We start from the raw sequence: 26,384 nt of genomic DNA, 5'->3' as shown, positions 1-26,384 counted from the left end.
CTGTTTCCAGTCTCTTCCCTGGCACAAGGATGTGATCTTCTGTCACAAGTTTTGCTGCTGCTGGCCTCATTTGGACCCTGAACAGCTCTTCTCTGAAAGCCAGAGTTTCACATACCACAGAGGAGTGGGTCCAGGTGTCCTCAAAGAATGAGAAACTGCAAACATTTGGCACAACTAAATAAAATCAATGGAATTGTGCTAGTTTACACCCAGTGCTGAGCCAGACAACCTGCTGAAATGTTTTGTTTTCCCCTTTCTCACCTGGGAACTACACTGTATTTGACCTTATTTTCCCTAGCTCCCCTGTTAATCCACTGCCCAGGTCTAACACAGGAAGCAAAAATGTGAGTTTCTTCCCTGGTGCTGAATATGTTTCAGTGGTGGTTGGGGCACAGCAATTCAGTGATGCGTGGTCATTTCCCTCTTGGTGGAAGCTGCCATCACTGCAGATTAAATAAGACGGTCTGACTGTGGGTTGTGTGGATCCTCACCCTTTAGGAGCTGACCAAGCTCTGTTAATTCAAATAGCCTCTAACTGATGCTAATGACACCAGGTCATCTTCCATCCCCTCCTGACTGCCACATAGCAGAGCCAGCCTTGCTGCTGTCTGCACAGACCCTGCGGAACAGAGAGCTTTGCTGTCCAACCATGTCAGTTTGATAGCAAGCAAAAGCAGTTCAAAACCACGCTCCACCCCAGAAAAACAGGATTAATAATATTTTTAAAGAAAAGTGGCCTCTGTGTGTGAATTACGCTGTTGATGAGCCCTTATGCCTCTTCTTTTCTGTGAAACTATCCTTTAGACTGCTGAAGGCTCTGAAAAAGAGACCTCCCTGAAACATACTCAGTTCAAAAACGAAAAAAAATCCATACCCTGCCTTGCTGAGTCCTTTTCAGTGAAGCAGGTCATAGCACCATGTCTTTTATCCTGTCACTCCTGTCTCCCGCTTGATGCACATAATAAATCCACAGTGGTTTGAACTGCAGCTCTGTGCTCAAATCTGACAATCCCACGTATCTTTAACCACGCTGTCTTCCAGTACTCCCCTAACTGGAAACTCTTAAGTTTACTTAGAAGATTTTCAAGACTTTATTTAGTCTTTTTTTAAGACTTTTTAAAGGTCAGACTCAAATAGTTAAACATATTATATTTACAATCGGTTTCTTCTTCCAACTCCTGTTCTAGGCAGCACTGAGTCTGTGTAAAGATTCCCTTTTTTTAAAAAAAAAAAATCTATGTTTCATGCCTTAACTAGAATTTATCCCATGTCTCATAAAGTACCTCCAAAAATCAAAGAGCAAAAATACCCAGAGAGTTATGTTAACAAGATGACTTGGAAAAATAAGACAGAGAGCTCTAATTTTAATAACAAGCGATTGGAAATTTGAAAACTTTCTCTGGCAAAGAAAGCAAAAAAGCCAGGCATGCCTGACCCAGGAACAATGACTTGGGAGTCCAGAAAACCACTCACTCATTTTTACATGACAGCATCAAGTTTGAGAAGAATACATAATTCTCTTGAAACTGAAGGAGGATTTCAGAGAAGTAATTAGGAGTAGCTTAGCTCGTGGTTAACACTAGGACTGGGAATTAAAAATTAAGAATTTCAGCTCAGGACATATTTCCTGGCTTTGCTGCATGATCAAATTTGTTAGTTAACTTTTCCCTATCTCAGTTTTCCCAGCTATGAAATGAGGGTGCTGATACTAGCAACCTTTGTGGAAAGTCTGGAAATCCATCAACAAAAGATGCTCTAAGAGTACAAAGTCTGCATGCTGCTGTTGTACCTGACAAAAAAGAATCTGACATTCAGGTTAGCAGTCCTAATTTTTGCAAAACAGTACCAGTGAGACTAGAAATAACTGCAAATGCTCAAAACAACCTCATTTTTCTTCCAATCCCTAAAATGCTCCGAAACGGCAAAGCTTCCCAGCATGTCCTGTTCCAAAAACAGTGACTGAATTGACAGATACGTTCTCAAAGTAATTTACATATTTCTTGCTGCCACTAGCACTGGTTATCCAAATTCAGTTGCAGTTGACAGTTTAATGATAATAGCTTTATGCTTACATATCAGCTGTGATAATGTTCCTATTCTCCTTAAATTCAGTCCCCATAAAAGGGGTACTTTAATGTATGCAGCCACAGACCAAAATGATAGTAATTTTCTCTTCTAGTTGGAATGGTTTAGTAAACAATTACATTTCAATTAAAGACGGGGTGATCATGCCGAGGGAAGCACCATTCAGCTCTTCACATAATATAAGAAGATAAACTCAAATAAAGTCAAACTATTAAAATATAATTTACATGACTGCTTTTGAAAACAAAAATAAAATTTAGGGTGGAAAATGGACAATAGTGCATATTATGCACAGGCAAAAAATTGGGGGGAAATCCTTCAATATCTTGTCCACAGCAGCTTGAACCAGGATCCCATTATTTAGGATTATGTTCAGTGAAGAGGAATGGTAGAAGAGTTACTCACTTTCATCTCTCTAGGAGTTTCCATTTACTGATATGCCATTTGTTTTTAATACTTCATTTATCATGGATTAAAAATAGGATAGATGGAGGAATGCCATAAGAGTAGCTTATAAGGTATCACTGTAAATTCAGCTGGGTCCAACACAAACAGGCAGAAAAACTGCTAGAAAACAAGTTAACATTACAAGCAGAAGAACAACTAAAACCTAAAAAGATTTTATATTTCTTTGTGACTATAAATGCTTCATTATTAAAGGGCCTGAAAGGCAAAGCAATGACAAACGAACCACAAAGGACAGCTCCTCCTCCCAGACATCACACGCGAATACAAAACAATAGACAACAAGCAGACTATAAAGGAACATGAGAAAATGAGATGATACTCATCTTCATGACTGACAAGGAGCTGGTGAGGAGTGTGTTTATACCACTGGATTTCACCTTAGAAGCTTCTCCGAGAATTGTTTCTCTTCCAATACAATTTACACAACTCCACAGATGGACAGCTGGATCACGTAACTTATATCTGCAATGTGTTTTGGTTTGTTGGGGTTTTTTTGTGGCCAATATGGCTTCAACTAGAAGCAGCACAGAAGCATTTTCTGAGATCCTAGAAAGCAAATGATTGCTACTAGAATTGAGGATCAATGGTCTGGAGAAGAAAATACTAAACTGTATCTAGCATTTGAGGATAAGAGAGCATACAGATGCTTCCTCAGACACAACTCAGTAAGGAAGGCAGAGAGACATTTTCAAACCATTTAGAAATATTCGGACTACACATGTCTCATTAATTCACTCTGTTTGGAAGGAAGCTCCTTGCACCGTCAGAGAGGTAGACTAACAGCAAGAAATCATTCTGCTTTCTTGATCCAATCACTTAGTCCAACTCCTTTGCACAAGTTCCTTGGCAATTTGGACTTCTGCTTGGCCTGGGAGATTTGCAGAGAGAAATCAATCGACCGGGCTCTAATAAAAGCAGTCGATAGATGGCAGTACTCTAATGGGCTGGGAGAGAAGGCATCGCACAGCACCCCCAGCCACCCCACCCCTGCTCACCACACCTGCAAGGTGGCCATTGCAAGAGGATTTCTCTAGTGCCCAGCAGCGCTTCTCATCTTCTGGTCCCTGTGTTTGATAAAATACAGGACAAATTTCAAGGTTAACCCATCTCACACCTTCAGCTATTCGGGTTCAATGCAGAGAGGCTAAATGCTTCTCTGTATTCTCCTAAAAGGTAAATGTCAATCAACAGCAAGGCTTTTACTCATCTCCCCTTGAGCACGGAGGAGAGTCCAGCATTTGCCCTTGGTTACCTTCATGTCTACAGCCGGAGCGTTATCAGCTGCTGCCAATTCCCCATCCTCAGTGGAGACAGCACTGGGTCACTGCCTAAGAAGGCAACATTTTAACTGACGTCTCATGCCAAGTCAAGCCTTCTGTCTGTCTTTTTCCATCCTTAGATATTGACTTTCCTTGAAGCACTTGTTAATTAGGTCTCTTAATTCAAGGGGCAGAATCCTGACAAATAGGAATCCTTCCAACAAGGCCATTTAACTCTAAAGATGTCTCCTGCAAACATGTATGAGAGGACATTCGATCTTTTCCATGACTGTTATCAGATATAATAAATTCATTAGGAGCAGAATTTTCCTGCTGTAAACCTGCTATATTATCTTGTATAAAACATGCACCAAACCTACTGTTTCTGGGCACCAATGCAGCAGCCAGAAAGGTTTCTTCTAGTCCACAGAAAGCACTACAGCTAGTGATGTGAAATACATTCCTAGTTTTCCAATCAGACTCAGACTAAAAACTGAATACTGAACTTGGTGCTTAGAGCAGGTTCAGAATCAGGGACCTCAGATGAGCAGTCACTTGGATTAGAGACTTGAATTAATTAGACAGCATCAGATCATACGAAGCTCTGATAGCACAGAAGTTAACTGAGTTTACATGGAAAATAATCATTTTACAACATGAGGTAACTAGGACTAGGGAAGATTTTTTTCATGTTTAAGAAGCTCTATTAAAAATTTCTTTTTGTGGCAGGAGTAAGAACAGCCGGTTCGCATATTAAGATGTATAAACCTTAAGACCTGATTTCCAAGGTTATATTTTATAACTCAAAAACTAGCATAAGATATTGTTTTCTGAAGCTACTACATAATACCCAATTAACTGCAACTTGCCTGGCAAATTTCTGTATAGGAAAGGAGCACTTCCACCCTAGTTTGCTTTGGTTTTCAAATGAAAGAAAGAAACTGGGAGCACAACACTGTCAAAAGAGCTGAATTCAATGGCTCCTGAGCTTACTAGTCCCTTGGAGACTCAACAGCAGAAGGATGGAGATGTCAGGGAAGAACAATCAGCTGTAAAGTATGAAAAGCTTACAACATCAAAACCTACAGCAGCAGGCTCAAAAGTAATAATCCCATTACCACTAAACTAAAGCACTAATTACTATTCCCAGTGGCTGGAGTGGACTGACTGCTAATGTTCATCTGGTTAATGAAGGAAGGTGAGGGAGAATATATTTCTTAAGTCAGACATCTGCTGAAATCTGGGCAGCCATAGAAACTGTATGTAATGAAGCCATTCATATTAATGGCAATAACATTCGGCAGGCTGAGCAGGAACAGAAGTGAGATGATAGTGGATTGTAACTCAGAGAAGACAAATCCTGTGTATTACCCATGTGATGACCACCCTTATTTAATCCATACCGAATAACAGACCCAAACAAAGCAAGCAACCACATCATGTGTAGGCTTTTTCACTACCAAGAGCTAACCTGCTTAAAGACAGGAATAACTTCTCTAAAAACACAAAGCAAGAGATAGGCCACTGGAAAAGGAATAAACAGCATTTTATTTTCACTGACTACAAGTGCACTAAGAAAAACACTCCCAAAACCTCTGTCTTGCAAAGAATCCAGATTTTCCCATCATTCTTTGCCTTTTTTCATCAACAAGTAGTACATTAAAGTTCAAAGATACTCATTTACTGAGATCGATCGATAGATTCTGATAAATGAAATGCACAAAGAAAAAGCATGCCTATTCAGTTACCTTTACTATGTTTCTGTCTGCCGTGCTCAGAGTTTTAAAGCATTTGTAACTGATAATCAATTCAGATAGAGGGTATATGGCTTGTGGAACAAGGGAGTTAAATAAAAAAATTAGTTTCCCTCTTGGCATTGAAACAAGATGCACCTTGCTTAGCAAAAAGGTGACACCACAAGAAGAATCAGACCAAAAGACAATAATCCCTCTGTTTTGACATGGAGCTCTTAGGAGAGTAACTTTCATCATCTCCAGAAAAAGAAATCCAAACATGCCCTCACAGCAAATGCTTAAAGACATCTCATACTCCACCGTTTTTCTGTTTCATTGTCTTCAGTATTTGCCACATGCTGTACACATTCCTTCAAACCAGAACTAATCTCCTGCCATCCACTCACTCTTTTCATCACTTCTTCCCATCTAGCAAACAAGACGGTACCAAAAAACATGCTCTCATATATTCAGCATGTGTTTGTGTATAATGGCTACAGAATATAGCCCCACAGAGAATGTTATGCATTCACAAACTTAGAATTTATAGAACTAAACTACTTGGACAAACTGCTATTAATGACTCATTCGTCAGGGCAAATGTTCTCAGGTGAACTGGGTGTGCTCAGATGTTTTTTAGATTGCACCATTGTCTTTCCTTTGAAATTCTGGTTCTGCCTACTTAGGTTTGTTATGAAGCCGCTGAGCCTGTAAAGTAGGTGTGGCCTGCCGAGAAAACCTGTACTGAGCAAAGCAGCTCAAAGACCTTTTGCTTCTTCTCTGAATAATCTGAATATCTGAGAGATACCTGTGTGCAAACCTATTATCCACATATAGCAGACATCATCTTGAAAATACAACCTTCTGATTGCCTTGGCTATCACTCATACTGGGTATATATACCTCCAGCTGTGTATACTTCATGCTTGTACTTATTTTTTTAAATCTCTAACTAGATTTCTCTCTATTACTGGAGGTTACCTTAAATGTCACTTGAAAGATCTTGGTAACTTCAGCTGATTACAAAGTCCCAGCCTCCCAAGACTCTCTTGCATTAACCATAGACATGTCCAAGCCGACGATACATTAGGGAAAAAAAAAACAACCAACCAGCTACTCTCAGCTGCATGTTTATTGCCCACTTTCAAAAAAATATTTATTTTGATCCCACCATTGTGCTTCTATGTGTCAGCTGAGTGTACTCCTAAAATAAATAATTACTTGGATTTGATATTGTTGTTAGATAAAACAGTCCTCCTGATTGAAACTACTGTGACCCACTGTAGAAGTCTAACTAATATCTGCAGGATGTTATAGAAGTGACTTGTATCAGTGGGAAGACAGTGATAAATACCACTGTGCACATTGTAACTCAAGACACTTAACTCACTCTAGAACTGACCTCCCAGGCATGGCAGGGACTATCTTCTAAAGCTATGAGCCAGCCCAAACACCTGATCTTGTAGGAGTACAGAGAGGGTAGGGAGAGGGGAGTCCTGTGGTTGGGCTCATTATGCTTCCTCATGCTGCAGTGAAACTGTTGGCAGCTCCTCCATCATCTGCAGCATCACAGAGCTAGGGCTCAGCATGGACAGATCCCTCAGTCAACCACTGGCTCTGACTTCTTTGGGTCTTTGGCTCCGTTCTGTAAAATGGACACAGTGGTGCCCTTCCGCATGCAGCAAGACCCTCTTTGTCCTGTTTCGTTTTGGTATCACTGTTATTCATGTTAGTGGTGCTGCTCTGTTCCACTCCCAAATGACTTCCCATTCTTTACGTACTGTGATCACAACAGAATAGTGATACTAGCAGAGCGTCTCAAAGCAAAAGGATCGAAGAAATAGAAAACAGTGTGTGGCTCGCTCTAGGCTCCTGCTGGGAGAGGATACCAGGCTCTGGGGAATCACCAGCTTGGCAGGTTACCTGTTAGTTAATGACAGGTTCTTCTACAGGTTTTCTTTCTGTAGGAGGATGAGGAGGTACTGTACAATTGCAGACTAGTAAATACATCTATGAATATACTGTGCTGCCCTAGGATTCACAAAGGAAACATCACCAGGAAAGTCTCCCAAGTGAAAGAACTTATGCAAACCCACTCCAGATTCATACTCAACTCTTCTTGCTTCACCAAGAAATATTTTAGAATTGTTTGTTGCTAACAGTATCTAGCAACACTACATCTACTTAAAAATAAGTAATCAACTAGTTTCACCTAGGCCACCTCTCCTCTCAGGATGAGAAAGTTCTATTTCCATCTGGCAACCCCCTACAACAATCACTCAGATGGGGTGAGACACTTACCGTGACCCGGAAAGGCGTTGTGGCAGCAGGCTCCATGGTGGGGTTCTTCTCAGTGACCCCGCTGGGCATACTGCGCCTCTGCCCACACCTCTCCGGGGGGGACTCTGTGGATGGTACAGAAAATAAAGGACAGTTACAAACACAGAAGCACAGGAACAGTCCAGGAACATCAGCAGACCATGCAAAATATGGCTTCTTCCTTTGAGATGCCCTTACAAATGAGCCAACACAACAACCCCACTGTATCTGCTCGCATTTCCCACAGCCACCTAGAACAACGTTCAATCAGCAAGACTTTCACAATTAGCATTTTTTATACAACTGTAAGCTTCAGATAATGCCTGACAGGTTGGCATTATCGTTATTTCCAGTCTGCAGATAAGTAAACAGAAAATGTATTGAGCTGAGTGAGAATTATATGCAAAGTGCAGAAGCGTGCACTTGTGTACTTGATACTCCTAAGGGAAACTGCTAATAGGGTTACAGGCATTCGATGCTTAAGTTACCTCTCTAATTCCTCTAGCAACTTGCTTTGAAACTAGGAAAAAATTATTAAATGCTGCATTTGCTGCAGTCTAAAATGTGGATAGGAATACTTACCACCTTCCCTGCTGGTGAGGAAGGGAGGGAGCTGAAAAGGCTAAATTAACAAATACACCTAACACCGAGAAGATTTAGAAAGATATTTGGTAAAGTCAGCAACAGCATTATGAGGTGGTGTTCACAAACCCTCTTTCAAAGCATCATGAAACTCATAAAAATAGATCTATTTCCAAGCTGCCGTTCAATGACGCTCAGACCTTGCAAGAAGCTTCCCTTCTCAAGCCATTTGAGAGTCTATGCTAGCCAAGCATGTCCATCACCCAAAAGGCGGAGCTGCATCATCTCCATTCTTTTGATCAGGGAGTCTGGAAACTGGGCAGGGCTTGTGGTCATGATCAAGTAGGCATTTGGTGATAACTTCAAGAAAAAAAAAATCAGGTGTCTGGACTACACCGCTCTCAGGAGTGGGCATATGACCCGAGGGCTGAAGAATGCTCCTCCTGGAGCAGTGGTGTGGCCCTGCAGGAGGCAAGGAGGCTGCCTGCCTGAGGGGGACTGCACAGCCTTCTGTATGAACCTACATGGGTCAGAGATCTGCGCGTAGCTTTGCAAGTTGAGAAAATACCTGTATATAGATCTCTTTATACAGATGCATGTTTATGAGCTGAGTTTAAGCCCATAAAAAGTATGAGGAATGCAAAACAAAGGCCTGAGCAAACCTCTGAGTAATGCAGCTTCATTTTCAAACACCGGTTCCTTTGAAACTAAGCACACGGGATTCTTTTGAGCCCAGTGCTTCTTTTCAGCTTGTCCCTGCCCTGCAGGAGCACTGACCACATCCAGCGCTGGAAACCTACAATTTTCATTCACAGACAGAAGATTTTTGAGGACTGAAGGATCTTTACATTCAAAATGAGCACAAAACTGTTCAAAAATTCTAAAAATGGGTACAAAAATCAAACAAAAATCAGGTGGTATATAAATAACTTTGTAAGGTACAAGCCAGGGAAAGGCTTTTGCCATTTTATTTTGGTTTGGTTTTGGTTTTTTGCCACACACTAATACATATCAAAATACTGTCTGCTGCCATCAAATCATGGACTCCTGAACATAGAACTGTGCAAGGTTTGGAGAAGATGAATGAAGCTCATACTTATTCTCCCACGCACCGGAATCTTCTCTACCTTTTTATTTATCAACATCCATTGGGTTGGAGTATTGTTTACTGCATTTCTCCCTTTCTGTAGGCTTCTTTTCCACAAATAGTTTCTGTCCTCCATGTGACCTTATCAACAAACCCTTCTGATCTACAGAAAACCCTATAACTTTTAAAAGACAGCGTTTGGATATGTAACACTGAGTTATTTAGTAAACAATATGGAATCCAAGCAAAGAAAAAGCAAATGAACAACAACTTCAAAGCGACACTGAAAAGCAGATTTTTCACACAATTTTCTCCTTTCAAAAGTTATGAGCATAAAGATAAATGAAGAAGCAGAAGCTGAAACAGACATTGGAGGAACTCCTACTACATGATTCCATAGGCAACAGGCATGCCAACAAGTGTTACATCATTGCTAGGATCCTTGGTTGGGAAAGAGAGGTATTCTGAAGAAGAATACCTGCCACAAAAGGAAATTCAATGGTAGACTCTGCTAGAGGGAGGCTTCAACAAATTAGTATGCAAATAAATCTAAAGATGGAACAACCTATACTTCAGAATGCCTCAGACAATGATGTTTTCATAACCAGTGAAACTTAGACATGGCTTGTTTGCCAATTCTCGGCCTCTGCAATCTGCCATTTGCTGCCATCAAGCCTTGGCAAGGAGGGTTGTCCCCTTAGCAAGGTTCTCCCCTTGCCAAAGACTGCCATCACCCGGGATCTGTAAGAAACAACTAACACCTGCAATTCCACTCAACGTTTCCTGAGATGTTTCTTAAACTACTCCAAAAGGAGAGGTTGTGAGATTCCACCCATGGACTGGGTGAAGTGCCTGTTCAGCAACATCTTCCTTGCAGATCCCGCTCATAATTCCTCACCAGCGGGCACGTAACCTGTATGAAAGCCAGACAGCCAAAATAAGCCAGTCCATTGCTTTCACAACTTCCAGCCAAGCCTTCTAGTGTCTTGGGCACTTTCTCCACAGAATGCTGCACTTTGAATCCCAAAGAGGCAATCAAGCCCTTTGGTGTTAACTCCTTTCACACTAAGACTCCCACCCCATTCCTTTGAACAGTGGCCCTTTTTTTTTTTTTTTTTTTTGGACTGTCATAAACAAACTACTTGATTACAGCATTTTGAAAGTGAGTTCAAGATGACAAGACAGCTGAAGAAGCTGCTTTGCATTTTCTTAATGACCAGAAAAATAAACATTGTTTAAAGCATTTCTCATATATATGTCTGGAAATCAGGAACTATGGGATTATGTGAATGGCAGCTGCAAGAAATTACTTTCCCCAGAGGCCCCCAGCACAGGCACACAGCTGTGCTCCCCAGCCCAACGCACCTCTTGCCTTCAGTACTTGCTGTTCCATAGAGGTATTACTGCACTTTTCATTTGCACCACAGTGGTCTGTCAGACCAAAGGGCACAATTGTCTCACTTTCAGTAATCTGTTGATCTTCTTCCTCCTTCAACCACATGGGTCAGACCGCTCCAGAGAAAGGGAGAGTGTGTTATGATCCGGGGCTGACTAGTATCTGGGACTGGTTGCACTGAAGTCACAAACTTCACTCTTAAATTCTTACTTCATTATTAAAACATATCCAAAGCACAGCCTCAAACACACCAGTTTGACCCAGACCAAAATACCAAGATGGGGCAGGACCTAAAGCCTCCTATTATTCTTAAGCTTATGGTTCATAAAGCGTTTGGAGTCATATCTCCATTTGAACTTAAGCATGGTGGGTTTCACTGCAGAGGGGAGGTTTTGCAGGTGAGACATATTACAAAAGTCTTTATAAGAAACCAGAAATAACTAGGAGGGGGGTTGGGTGTGGGGGAAGCTGTTTGTTTTAAAGGAAAGTGAAAATAGCTTACAGGTAAATTAGTAACTCCTAACTACCAGAAATGTACGGCAGAACAGTTTCACACAGTGAACAGTACGAACACATAAAGGTTTGACCTGCCCTTTTTGCTTCTTCAGGGTCAGAGGAAAATTCTTAGCCCAGGTTACCCTGCCTCGAGACCAGCATTAGCGATGTCTGCTGTAGCAAGCCCACAGCAACACCACAGCAGCCAGCCACCATATCAAAGGTTGCTGAAGGCAATAAAAACTCTCTGTAGCCACTAGAGGCTGAAAAAAAAATGTCTTAATTTACAGCAGAAGATATTTACGTTAGCCAGTGGAAAAAGTCTTCTCTTGACACGAACAGTTACACATCAGAATTGATCATCTGAAGAGATAAATGTACATTCAAGCCCATCTTAAACCTTTCTACAGCAGAGCTCTCCCTGTTCAGGCAAGGTTCAGGTACGACGAGCTTCCTTCTCTCCCCTCTCCTGGGGCAGATGGCTACCAGATGATGTCCTGAAATCCCTTCCAGCTCTATTTTCTGTGATTTCTGACAAATTTGGCCATTTGTGCATAAGACAAGCAAGCTACAAGAGATCAGATTCAGTATGTGAATTCAGCCTTTTCCACTCCATTTCTGGCTGGACAGACTCCATGGCAGTTCTGTTACAGCTCTCAAGAGTCCGCGGTCCTAGGCTGACCTCTGTTAAGACTCACAGTGTGACCCTTGGGTGTTTTAATGCTTTTCATCAGATTCAGAATTGATAAAAAACTTGAAAATCCCATGGGAACACTGCAAAGTTTCATTAATGAATGTCTGCCATCCAGTTTGTATCCCAAGATAAAGGATTCCAGAATGAGGAACAGTATTACTGCAGGCAGCTAACCACAGAATGACATTTCCAGAAACACTTAGTATTATCAGATAACATCCTCACTAGACAGTGAATTTCTCTGTTAGCTTAACACTATACCCCAGCTCATAGAAATTCCAGGATTATACCTTCATTTGTCCATTTATTTGCTCACATCAGATTTGATATGAGGACTTAGACATACAGCATCTCAGGACGCTATTTGCTCTCCCAGAGTCCTCAACCTGTTATGAACTTAAAACCTCCAAATCTTTCTTTTATGACACAGAAGCCTGAAAATCACTTAAGTAACAGTCTATTAAATGAGGATTACAGTGCAGGCATACTGGATCTGAGAACAGATTCCTTGGGTGTAGTGAGGAAAGCCACATTACCCAGTAGCAGAGATGCCAGGGTGCACAGGTGCCCACAGAAAGAGATGGCTTTCTGATTCTCTGCCATTTCCACCAGCCCACAACGCAATACCCACATAAAGATGGGATATATACAGATGAGCAATAAGAAGTTGTCTGATTACTGTTGGACAGTTGAATCAGGCAGGGCCACCTAATTACATTACTGGTCTTTTAGAAGCTCTAAAAAAAATCTCAAAATTGGACTGGAAAAGGTTTATAAATCACTCTAAGGAGGACTGTGGCCATTCTGACAGAAACTCCTCATCTAGTTTTCTCCTCATTTACGGCATTTTTCCTGTAGTTTTCTAGGTTTGCCAAAGGATAATCAGGCATTTCTACTCTCGCTCTTTTCCTTTCCCCCTGCATGCTGTAGAACCGTGCTCCTGTGGGCCCTCCCAGCCTTTTTTCATGAACACGCACTAAATCTCCCCTGAAACAGCACTGTTCAGTGTCTGCCACAGACCGGCACTGTGCTGGGGCTCGTCCATGTTATACAATCACAGAAGCAAGAAGAAACAAACAAAAGTGCTTCCTGCTTTTCCAAATATTTACAGAAGGTTGTAATGTTTTGGGTTTTCCCCAGCACAGGATAAGATCTTCAAAGAGAAATCTTGAAATTATCAACCCCCTGAAACCTCTCCCAGGTTATGACACATAGCTGGGTCCAAAATGCTGCTTGCTGTGTGTTGCACCAGGATGTTTTTTTAAGCTGCCAGGGTTGAAAGCATCCCGCTGAGTTCACTGCCAACAGGACACACAGCATTGTAAACATTGCACATTAATTTAGGACCTAGAGCTTATGAATATTTCTGAAACTGTTTCTGTACACTAATAAACACATCTGAATTGTTTAACTAATTCAAGGCTCCTGAATTGACAGAATAATAAATCCTTACTACACTCTTCCATGCCTGTTCTTCATGCTGCAGAACAGCTACAGAGCAGCGTAGCAAACCCCACCAGGGCTTCCAGGACATCAGCAGCAGAACAGACTGCGAGGAGCTCCTGGCACCCGAGCTCTTGTTTAACCCACTCAACAACACTGCTTTCTTTGCTGCAACTTCTCAGACACTGCTACAGAGTAGGTCATCGTGTGTGACAAACACACAAACAAATATTAATACTGTTTACTTTTCACTTAGCAAGTGACATGTTTTTACATTTGAATTACCTGCTCTTGTGAATCACAGCTAGTCCAAGAGAACATCAGGATTATGCTCTCACTAGTGGGAACGAAATACATTAACTCCTTCTGTTTGTTCATCTCGCTTCACGCCTTCCCCCTCTCCTGCTCTCCTCTCACACACAATTCCAGGGATCAGCTAGTGGAAGAGACAGTATGAACAAAAGCAACAAGAACCAGCTGGAAGGAAGAACTAACAAGGAGGCACTTCCCAGCAAGTTGATTTTCTGATATGAAACTGTTCCAACTCCAAACAAGAAAGGGAGGTACAAATCTGAATGACTGTCAGAGAAGGTAGCAATGAGAAAAGGTCTCCCTCAACTCACCAAAAGGAAGCCGTGCTTGTCAGCAACGCACATGCCATGGCACTCCGAACAAGCCAGGAATAAGAGAAGTAGAGATGATGACTTCATCAGAGGCAGCAAGAAAGAGAAGTATGACTGGAATGCCGGACAAGCCAGCAGCTCTGGGGAGACGCGACAGGAGGTCAGGTCCCTGCACCGTACAGCAGTGACGTGCTTTAAGGAAAGGAGACTTTAGAGGACAATAAACTTCACCAGATCATCTGGATGTCATGCAGAAACCCAAGAATTCATCAGAACCAAAAGCTGGTGGAAAAGATCCTGCCGGCAGCCCTCAGAGAGGTCAGGCTGGCTGCCGACCTTGGGCACTGATCCGCCAGCGAAGGTGTGCTCCTCCCGGTCCTGCCCCTTGGCTTCAGAACTTGACAGCGCCAGAGTGCCCCAGAGAGCTTACCGGGTGGAGTTTCTGTGAAACCAGAGGGAACAGGAATTACCGGTCTCTGGCTCGTACAATTACACTCTCTGAATTAATTTTATTGCTTAATGAATTTAGGTGTTATTCCTCTAATTTCTGCATTATCTAATAACTCCTTACTACAAACCCAACAGAGCAGAGAAGAAGACACATAGTGACAGAAGTGATTTAACACGGCTAACTAGCATTTATGAATTAAAAACAGTCCTTGGAGAGTAGATACTTGTCGTGTCGCTGTGATTCCCAATACTCAAGAGAGGCTGCAGAAAAATCTACATTTCAGACAGCTTTAGGTGGCCACATGAGTCCAGAAGGAAAGATGGATCTTTAATCTGAATCCAAAGGGGTATTTAGAAACTGCTGTTAGAATAGTGGCACACTTAAAAAGTGGAATATTACCCTGGGAATAAACAATGACGGAAAATAATAAACACTGAGTTGTGCCAACTTTTCTCTTCACGAGGCATGAATAACTCCGAATGGGAAGCAGAGACACAAAAATGTCTGATTTCCAGTGGACAAAGGTCAGTTAAGAAGCACTGGCAGGTTATGAATGCCCTTGCCAACACTCTCCTCCTGCTCTCGTCAGCTGAACAAGAAATACAGCTGCAAGGCCAGTTTTGTTGTTCAATTACCTGGAGAACTATTTATTGGAACATATCACCCAATGCCCTGCTGATCCCTCAGTGAATTCCAGTTGATCCCTTACAGCAATATTAAAACCATTATGCCACACAAAATTAATTAAAAGTCAAACCTTTATTAGGCAATAAAATTGACTTTTAAATAAAAATGGTCGTGAAGCAAAAGTTTAGGGCAGGTAATGCTGCCCTCTGAAAAATCAGACTCATCTAAAAGCAAAGCTAATGAACACTCAGAGCGGGTATTCTCTAAGACTAATGAAACCTTGCACCACCGCTACGTTTTAGGTTAGAATAAAATTATTTCTTTTTGCATCGTAGAATCTCTAACTTAAATATACTTACATAGAGCATAGCAATCTCACTGGCTGTACCCACAACTCTTCTACAGCAGAATCTGTGATCACCCCCCACTCATCTAATGATATGAGCAAAAATAGTGGTCTGAAAAGGTAGTGAGAGCATGAGAAAATGTGAAACTAAGGACACTGTTTACAGAACTACAGCTTGTAAAAAAATCTCACTTAAGTAATCATTTACATACAAAACAAAAAAATAAACTGGGATCCTTACTTGCCTTTTGTGCTACACTCTGGCACAAAATATTAGAATTAAACAATTAAGAGGCTGGTTGTATGCCTATTGCGAATGGTATCCACGGTGACTACACCAAACAGATCCAGCTTCTTACCATCACCTTTGTTTCTCTCACAGATGACAAAAACACTATATTCATTTTACCAGGGGGAATGCTCCCTCTGACACAAGTGTGTCCTGCCTGAAAGCACAAAAAGGCACCTGAAGCACCACTCAGAGCCAGACAATCCTCAGCAGCTACAAGAATGGTGGCCAGGACAGTTGTGTGGACTGAAGAGCCTTATTAGAAATGACTCGAAAACAGAAAACAATTCAACTCACAGAAAACATCAGACCTCTCATTTTCCCATCAGCTAAAAATTATGAGCATCTTCTTTCAGAGTGGGACTAAGATATTCTGGAAGAAGAGCTTTTCCTTTGTTAAATAATGATTTGAAGTGACACTGACCTTTGCCACAGCATGCCATGCACTTTAATGGATCTCATATCATCTCTGTGTCAGGTTCCCAGATATCCTGTACTGTGCAGTACTTAATATTCCTCATACTGCTCCTGAGCAAGTACTATTAATGGCTCTTGCATCTAGTACTGAAAAAAGCTGTGCTATTTTTCTGTGTACTGGGGGTGTATCTTTTTCTATAGTTTCTCTAATATTAATGAATAAGAGAATTCTTTCCCCAGCAGCATGCTGAGGCGCTTTTTGATGCATGCAAGCAGGAAAGGGACTTGCTGCCATTTCCTCTCGTCTTGCTGTGGGCTTTGGCTGTCCAGTGTTGCAGCTTCTTCCCTCCCGGAAAGCTCTGTTAGGCCCTCCAACCCTCAAAGCTGGAACAAGCCGTGTTTCCACTCCCCCCCCAGCCGTGGGGTAAGGGCAGCGCTGCTCTGTGCCGCGGAGATGCGGCTGCGGGATGCACTAGGGGGCGCTGCAGCCCCTCGCTGCCCAGCCCAGCCCAGCCCAGCCCGGGCTGCCTGCCAGAGACCTGCTCCTGCCACAGGCGGGGGTTTCTCTCCGGTGGGGTTTATCTGCTGGTTTACTTCTGTTCAGTATCGCTGAGAGTCAAGAGGCCTTCCCCTGGTCTTCTGAACGTTCCTTCGCACCTTTCAGCGCTGCAGAGGACCAGTCCTGCCCAGCCGGCCAGCTGACTGCTTCTGCCACCGCAGGTGCTGACCCTGGCCACGTACCCTTCGGTCCCACAGCTTGGCCATAGACACCTCGGGCAAATTCTGCCTGCAGCGGAACGGATGGAGAATGTATTCTTTACCTGAGGAAGCTGATGAGGCATATTTGTCAAGAAAAAAAACCAACCTCTCGGAGGGCAAAAAGGAAAAGAGAGAAGAAAATAGCACAAATGGGAAAAGAAAGCTTAAATAATTCTCAACATGAAAAGTCTGAAAATACACTAACTTCCCTGTACTACAAAACCAAAGAAACAGATCAAATCCACAAACGAAAGATATAGCCACAGGTCCCCAGACCTGGTGACAAGAAAATATAAAGCATCCAGAAAATTACTGCCCCTCCACCCCCCTTCTAAAAATAAATAGCAAATTATGCTGATTGAGCAGCCTTTATTACAAACTCCATTTTACTGCCTGGCATTTTTAAATTAGATATGTATTTATATATTTGGTATTTTTATTCTTTATTTATCAGTCTCTGAAATAAAATATGTATGATACTTATCTTTCTTTGGTATGATGTCTAGAGAACAAATTCATCTTTTGCTAACGGCATATCATTAGGAGCTTTTTCTCCAGGGTAAAATTGAAATCAAGCACAGACTTAAAAAATACATCAGAAAAAGCTGAAATTCTAGACTGGTTGGGGACTAGATCGTGGAGACTACTAATACCCTGACTAAACTGGCAAGGATGATAAAGTGAAGTGGAACATCAGCTTCCTCCTATGTGATGATAAAGACAAGCAACATGGAGTCTGGAGAACAAGAAGTCAGCTCTGGGGAGATTTAAATTAGGTTCATCCATCATGCTTAACATTTCTGCAAAGATTCAATGCTGTTCCCGTGCTGCTTTGTTGCGGCACTTTATCAGCATGGCTGCCGACTCACAGTGGCAATCCAAGGAGAAGAGAAACTTCTATATTCTCTGTAGCCTCTGTCACTATGGATGTAAACTATGCCACCTATATACACCAGCCGAGACAGAGCATGGAGCATATAACCCTCTTCCACTTGAGACTGCCATGAGCCCCGGTGGGCTGAGGCACAGTCAGTGGCCAGCTGCTTCTGCGGACTGCTGGCCCAGCACAAGGCGGCCATCAGCACGTGGTGGTGGAGCACCACAGACACCTGCCAGATGGTCTCACGTGGCCTTTGGCTAACGTCACAGGGTCCCAGCAGCACAGCGGCTGGAGAATGGACTGTCCCTTGTGCAGCTAAGCCTCTCTTTGTGATTTCAGTACAGCTGACACAGGTCCTGCCAGGCCTCCCATTTCATTAAAACTCCTGGGATTGCAAAAGGGAGCTGCAAACCTCACAAGAACAGATTGCATCGCAGCACGTTGGCCCTCTTTGCTTCCAACTTCAGAGAGAACTAAAAAATATAGAGGCACATAGTGCCACAGTGACAACCCCACTAGGCTGGGAGCTACACATCCAGACCGCAGCCACATTTTTGTCACCTTTTGGTGAGGTTTGTTTCATTGCTAAGGTGTTCCTGTGTTTGGTTGGGGGCTTTCTTTATAGCTTGGACAGGTGAACTACAAACCAGTTCAGAACAGTTTACTATATGTGTGAAGCAGCAGCACGGTATAAATTAAAACTTTGTGCAGTTTAATTGCTAGGCCATTTTTTCAGTTGTGCGTTGTGGCTGTTGTAACAGGTCTGTACTGGCAAAATGCAAATTAAATAAATAAATACTTATTTTACAAGCATGATTCATCAGAGGTTTCATCTTCTACAGCAACGAAACAGATGTTCTATTGATGGCACTTCATTAGAGAGATAAATGGGGTCACATACATATCTCTATTCACATCCATCTGCATAATAGACCAAACATTAAGATTTGAAATTCACATAGTACATGCAGCTCTTATATCAGCCTGAAAAAGTCTTAATGCCCAGAGCCAATTAATCCAAGTTAGATTGCCTTAACATTGAAGGAACATTAATATTGTTCAAGAAAGCAGAAGGCTGGGATTTAACACTGGCTATTTAGGATAGTTTCATTGGAAACACTTCAAGAATAATACTGGATTTTAACTAACAGGCTAGCAGTAATTTTTGGTAGCTACTGGACAAAATACAGCATCCCTCCTGATAAAGCAACTCAAAATACAGCATTAAAAAGCAGCAGTGACAGAAAGGTCTGAAAACACTGCATGCACTAGATGGAAGATAATGCTTATAAAAAGTGTCACTTTCTCTGCTAACCTAATTATTTTTTAAAGGTGCTTACACAAATGTTCCGCATTTGCTTGTGTGTGGATGTGGGAGTGTGTGCACACGCACGTATGTCGGGATACAGTGCGCCTGCAACACACTGGCAACCAACCTATGTGCCTACAAAGCCAGAATATTGCTGAAGACACATCCTGTCCTTACCACTGTTGCTCACACATCTTTCTTCTAGCTGTTCAGACTCTCTTAGCAATTGCTTTACATTCCACAATTAGAAATTGTAAATCCTAAGTTATTGTGACTGATTCTTTTTTTCCCCCTTTCAGGGTGGGTGGGTATTCCTGCTTCTCTTACACATACATGCTCTGAAAACACACTTGCAGGTGTCAACCTCGCAGGCTTACTTTTTAGTTTTCAAGCAAACATTGCCAGTGCCAATGAAAGAGACAGGAAAGAAAACATTCAAGAGCAGTCATGTTTTCTCCTTTCATATAAAAAATAGTGTGCCACAGATGGACATACAGAAACCACCATTCAAACTATTACATTCCTTTATGCAAATAACCTACAGCAATTGTGCTAGCTTTGTGATTGTGTTGCCATGCTTTTTAAACTATCCACTGTTTACCTACAAACAAAAACGTAGATGACAAAAAGGGAATCTATCAGGGCAATATTCACTGGTACATTTCCCATACTATTTTTTAAGCGGGAGGGAGTAGAAGGATGTCCTTACCTACACTAACACCGACACTTGCATTTTCTGTCCTAAAAAATACGCAGGGTGTATGTAGGGATTCCTTCCTCTGCTACTGAACGGCAGTCGCTCTGAGGAGCAATTCAGTAGCTGTACAGCAACACACTGCAACACTGCAGAACAATTTAGCACACGTGAACAACATTCATTCTTCCTGGGGAGATTAATGCACTCCACTCTCAGAAATTTTATTTTGGTATTCACCTAAAGTTCCACTGGTCATAGAAGTAAAGTTATGTAAATGAAGACCAAATGTTCTCACTTTAAATATGCCAGCCAGATCAAAATCTGTTCCCATCTAAGGGTATAAAGGTAATAACTGTTAACCTTTGACTGCTAAAAATGTAAAGGGAAAATTTCATTTAAAACTTGCTCGTTTGGTTACCATGGACACTGCTTAATCATGAAGGATGACTATTACTTGTTACTATAGGAACCAAGAAGCTTAAGAAGCATCCTGTAATTTAACTCCAGATGCCAAATTTTACAACAGTCCACCTATTACTACATTTGGATACTTCAGAACAAGCCCAGGCTTGATCTCTGACTCTACAAGAAATTCACTGATGCAGAGGCAATGTAAGAAATAAAAAATGTGAGCACATAACGTACAAAAGAAACTTGCACTTCAAATAAATGGGTTTCTTCAAAAAGAAACATTAAGTGCTCAGCATCTGAGGATTCTCCTTTCAGTGTAAATGTTAATGAAGCAAAACTTTGGCTGTCTTTATTCTTGTCAGTGTTCCTCAAAGTCTACGCAGTTGTAGAGCATGTTTTTCCCAAAAATGAATGCTCCAATGCTCAACTTAAAATAAGTTTCTGAAGCAATGCTGAGTAGCCAGTATTCATAAATGAACCTCCGAGAGCAGATCAGGACTCCCAAGCTGGCTTGCAAGAACAAACCTGCAATAAAAGCATGTGTCCCTCATGTAAGCAAGAAGCAACGGACAGGACAAACCTTCCAAATTCAGGCAAGTGATGTGTTGCTCTAGACAGCCTTTTAGAATATTTCTGTCACAGCACTCTCCAAACTATCAAGCTACAACAAGATCTTTTACCAACTCATACCAGCATACTCTTCATGCCCGTCCCTCTGCTGCTTTCTCCTCATCTTGCCTCACCCCAGGCTCTCTTCTCTCTGCTTCTTCCTCTCTCTCACTTTCTCTTCGTCGGCTGCTCTCTCTTCATTGGCTCCCAATCACTTAACCAGCCACACCTGCACCTTATCTACATCAGCCAACCCACCACCCCTGAAGCCAGCCCACAGCTGTATATTACCAATGCTAATTAACCAGCTTCATTCCTCTACATATTTCCACTTTCTAAAAAAAAAAACCACCAACAAAAAAACTCCAAAAAAACTTGCCTAGTGTTACTCATCACCATAAAGCTTTACCTTCAGCACCATCAAATACATTTTGGTCAGAAGCTTTGTCTCCTGTAGGCCTAGGGAGATGAGGATTCCAGAAGTTACCTATGGCTGACACTGTTTCTTGACCATCACCAGCTGTATATTGGGTATGAATTCACAGTTTTCAAAAAGCCATCCATTTTTAAATTGGCTGATTTCCAAAGCAGCCTGAGGAAACTTAGTTTAAAAGCCTGACCCCAAGGCTGTATAAAACAGTGAAATGAGTAAGGAAGCTCTGGGTTTTATGTACCTTTTTTAATATGCGTATACACAAACACACAAGCAATTAATATCTAAATTTAAAATACTCTCTGGAGTGTTTGAAAGGAAAGAAAACAACCCTCAGCTAGTGTCTGAGTCAAAAAAAGCAAAACTGATAATGCCCATGTACGGAAAGTGACCCAGCTCATTCCCCGTCTCTATTGAGAGCAGAGTAAATTAAAGGATTATAGAGTGCCTTCAGTGCAATAACTTAAGGGATTAGTGGCACACTAGAAGACCTTCAAGGGAAATATAGGTTTAAAAGCTTTAAAAGGCAGCTCTGTGTCTAAATTGTTTGGACTGCCACAGCCGTAAGGAGACAAACTTACTCTAATACATAAGTGGTCATGAAAAGTCTGCTGAAACCCTCTAAGCATGCTTTTGGAAGAGATTCTCTTTTGGGCTCAGACCAGGGGTTTCAACCCCTTTCTCATTTGTTACCTATGGCTTTTAGATAAAACCTCACTCTGCATTACTTGGGAGCAACTCTGCTACTTATTTCCTTTCAGAGTAATCAGCCCCTCTTGGCAACACTGTTAGGGGAAAGTAAGGTTACTATCAGAAGGAAAGGACTTAAAACAGAGATAAAGCAAAAGATGAGCAAAGAGAGACAATAGTCACTCTTCAAATTGCCTGAAAGTTGTTGGTACAGTTTCCAAATTTCTGTCACAGCATTAAATGAGCTGTTCCTTGGATAGTAATTTCCTGAGTTACTCTTAAGCAGTATTGACAATTCTCACAATTGTATCATGACTGCTGCTATATTTAGTTACCTCTTAAAGATGCATCTGCTGGAACCATGGGATGTTCAGGCATGGGACGGTGGTCATGATTTTAGAGAAAGAACATGAAAGTCAAAACTCCTGAGTTCTCTCCTTACCTTGGGGCAAAAGGAAAGTATAAAAAATACAGAGCTACTGGAGTTTGTACCATGACTTTGTCACTGACCATCCATAGGATTTCCTGTAAGTTATCCCTGGACACCTCACTGGTTAAACAAGAATGCATCTACCTGAGACTTCTTTCAAGTCCACCAAGTATTTGCAGTTCTTAGAAACACACTAAAGAAAAGCAAACAACTATTATAAGGCAGTGTTGTGTTTATACATGAAGACACTCAGAAGATATTTACTGTTTTAGGTAGTGCCATAAAACACCATAATGGACATACAGCCCACCCTAATGGTATCAGCAGACATACACACCTTTCCACTTGTCCAATTTCATCAAGATTCTGGGTTCTTTAATCAAATCTTCTTTTCAATCTGTTTATTTGACTTGCAAAACCCACTGTCCCTGCCTCAGCCCACATACACAGCTACAGCTGCTGACACTGAATCAAGGTGGCTGTGTTGTCCTGCATGAGCCTTCCCCTATGTTCCAAGTTACTCCCTACAGTTCTCCTGTCTTTCTTTTCCTTCTCTTCCTTCCCCTACCCCTTTTGTGTCTATCAAAACTCCATATCCAGCAAGTCTTAAATCACCTCCTGCAACGGTCCTCTTAAAATCTGACAAAAGTTACAACACATGAAAATCAAACAAGGAGGGAAATACAAAGCTCTCAAACCCGCAGGATATTGTCATTGGAAGGACAGGTGAAAAGTAAATAAACAGTAAGGTGTTACCTCAGCTTGTCACAAGCAAATGAAATGACTGGTTCCCCAAATCCTAAACATACTGTAGAAGCCACCCCATAGTTCATTAACATCACTTGTTGGGCACAATATTATGGTTTAACTGCACTGTAGCTCTGGATGCTAAATGGCAACAACGATCAGTGGTTACACACAGCGTGGCCGCTCAGTAAGACTGTGTCTTTGTAAATAGAGGCTGTTCCTTCCACTACTGATGACAGCAAGATGGGGTGGGATATTTGTAAGTCTTGCTTGCTGCATGTGGGTTTCTAGCTTACTAGCAAACACCAGAAGGGCCAGTGCTCCTTGGACATTCACTCTGGTGTTCCCCATGGCTCCTAATAGGAAGTTTTAAAACTTGATTCATTTTTAATCTAGTAGGAATTGACACATTTGTCACAGAAAATACTAAGTTTTGATGTTTCTGCATTTATGACACACTTCTAAAGGAGGTGGTGTAGGTCAGTGTGGTATCACCAGCACTGTAAGAGCAAACGAAGGAGCTCAAGGCACTAATGCCACCATGCTCCTACTGAAGGGGAAATCTAACCTTTGCCCCCATAGACAATAAATTCACTCCAAATTTTTGTCTGTTAAAGGGATGCTTAGATTTCTCCATCCATTGTTTTAATACCAAAACAGTAACTCCTCCATCATGCACTACTTCCCAAGTTAAAAAGTTTAGTATAGATTTTTATTAGACAATTAAGCATTGAATACGGCAAAGTCTCAGCTGGAGCACTACTGCTAAAAATAGCACAGCTGCCAGTGAATATTTCCTACAAACAGTACAGCTTAAACAATTTTGCAGATCTTTTCTATGGGCATCTGTCAGCCATGCTGTTAAAATTTCAATGAAAAACTGCAAGAGTTCTGTGGCAAAGTAGAAAATACCACAAAAGAGGCTTGAAAAACAAAGCAATAGTCATTAAAAGCTGCAAAGCAGGAAGGCCTCCTTTTCCTGACATTTAAAAGACACCACCCTTGGAAAAAAAACCCCTATCGCTAATGTTTATTACTGGACTCTTCACTTGTCTGCTTTCAGCCCTTAAATGAAAAAAATTGTTTATGCAATATTTTTAAAGAAAAATTACAGGTATTCCAAGGCAAGTTATTTGGGTTCTTCCACAAATCTTACATACAGGAGACAGGTGAAGTGTACACATGCATCCCTTTGGCTATCCAGAATATAAGGCAATATAATATAATATAATATAATATAATATAATATAATATAATATAATATAATATAATATAATATAATATAATATAATATAATATAATATAATATAATATAATATAATATAATATAATATAATATAATATAATATAATATAATATAATATAATATAATATAATATAATATAATATAATATAATATAATATAATATAATATAATATTACTATTGATTGGCTACTAAAGTGAATCACTTTAAACTTACAACTTAAAATCAAGTAAATTATAAATGAAGAACGGGAAGAGTGATTCCCAGTTTGAATTGCCCCTAGTGCTGCCCGCTGATGCTTGTGACTGGGAGGTGGCCAGGCAGGGCAGCCCGCAGGGACTCCCCAGGTACAGAGGCTGGGACTGGCCTCAGAGCCCAGATCAGCCAGGCAGGTTGGCCAGTCATATGTGATTATCTTTCTTCCCAGACTTGACTTCCTACTGACCACACCATCATCAACCCCTGGTACAGGAAGATGTGCTGAAAAGGCAAAATCACTCATCAAATTTTGTAGGATATGAGTCAGAGAACAACAGTAAAACTGGAACCTTTTACTCAGATTTCTGCCTGCCAATATAAATACATGCAACACATAGGCATACTTGTATTTTCAAGGGTAACACTGTATTTCTGACTTCTACGCACTGCTGTAAAATCAGTTTCTTTTAATAAAAAAACATATTCTTTTTTCATACACACCACTAAAAGCTGCTGGATGTTTGCCAGATAGAAATGGTCTCTCTCAACAGATTTATTACATAGCCATCTAGATGCAATCCAAAAGATCAGAACAGCAATCTAGTAACAGAAGTGAGAGTGAAAGAGCTGGTTTTGGTAACACGTGCCCTTTACAGGCAGGTGCACAAATGGTTCTGCTGGTGGTGTTGTATTCATAATGACTATTCAATTTGTTAAAAACAGAGACCACAGAAAAAAAAATCCAGGCTCAGGGGCACATACTGGTCTGGCATGTCAGGAAAAAAACCCAGAAGGCATCATTAAATGTAGGGAGTTCTGTTTGGACAGCACACGACAGATTACTTCTTTGCTTATTTATTCATTAATTGATTATGGCACTGTAATTCTGAGATAGATGAGTCTGGTCAATACTGATCTATCAGGAAAGGTTGGTTCTGCTATGATGCAGGTATTCCAGTACCCAGGCCTTTACCATAGCTAGAACCATCTAAGCTAAACTTCCTTTACAGTAAGTGCAGTCAAGAGACACATCGAAACACATGTGCTTTCAACAATCTGAAAGGCATGCAGCTAAGTGTAATTCAAAGAAAAGTTAATTGTGGGTCATAAAAAGAACAAAGTATTGTTTAAATATTTAATGTGAATTATTTACTTACAGAACCCTGAATCTTACTTAACAATAGAGTGGGAATTTTCAGTAAGAGCAAAATTTCTAATCAGAATGAGAGAGAGGTGTCTTCTTCCCACAACATCTGATACAGCTGTGTCCAGAGCACTGTCCCATGCTACAGGACAAAGTCCAGCAGAGGTGAAAAGGAAGATGTTCCACATGGCATTCCTTGTCTAACATCACTTTTTGTTAACATGCTGCACAATAGATTTTCAGCTAGGAAAGATTAGAGAGAAGTGTGTGAGAAATTTCTGTTAGCTTTAAATATAATAAAACCTCCTTTTTTGTTATGTCATTCTGTTACATGCTGGGACAATTTTCAAGTCTCTGCTTCCCTTGTCCCAAGTGAATGCCTTAACCTCTAAGGTATTGGCTATTTGGGTATAAGTTGATCTCTCTTTTATCACTTAAAAGCTTTTGATTCCATCAAACACAGAGAGAAAGACGACATTCCAGTCGTTTTCAAGCGATGTGTATCCGAATAGCCTGCTC

The 26,384-nt window shown here is 41.2% G+C and overlaps 1 protein-coding gene across 5 annotated transcripts in view; it reads right to left on the bottom strand.

Moving 5' to 3' along the window:
• LOC121093449 (DAB2 interacting protein) overlaps positions 1-26,384 on the bottom strand; it is a 210,557-nt gene that overhangs the window by 136,567 nt on the left and 47,606 nt on the right. For all 5 annotated transcript variants that reach the window (XM_040605743.1, XM_040605744.1, XM_040605745.1 and 2 more), the window contains exon 2: positions 7,847-7,950. In XM_040605743.1, coding sequence (XP_040461677.1) covers positions 7,847-7,950 — 104 coding nt within the window. The remainder of the gene's footprint in view (positions 1-7,846; positions 7,951-26,384) is intronic.

Source organism: Falco naumanni, chromosome 9 (assembly GCF_017639655.2).
Source record: "Falco naumanni isolate bFalNau1 chromosome 9, bFalNau1.pat, whole genome shotgun sequence".
Lineage (NCBI taxonomy): Eukaryota > Metazoa > Chordata > Aves > Falconiformes > Falconidae > Falco > Falco naumanni.
This window is presented reverse-complemented; position numbering and strand designations above follow the sequence as displayed.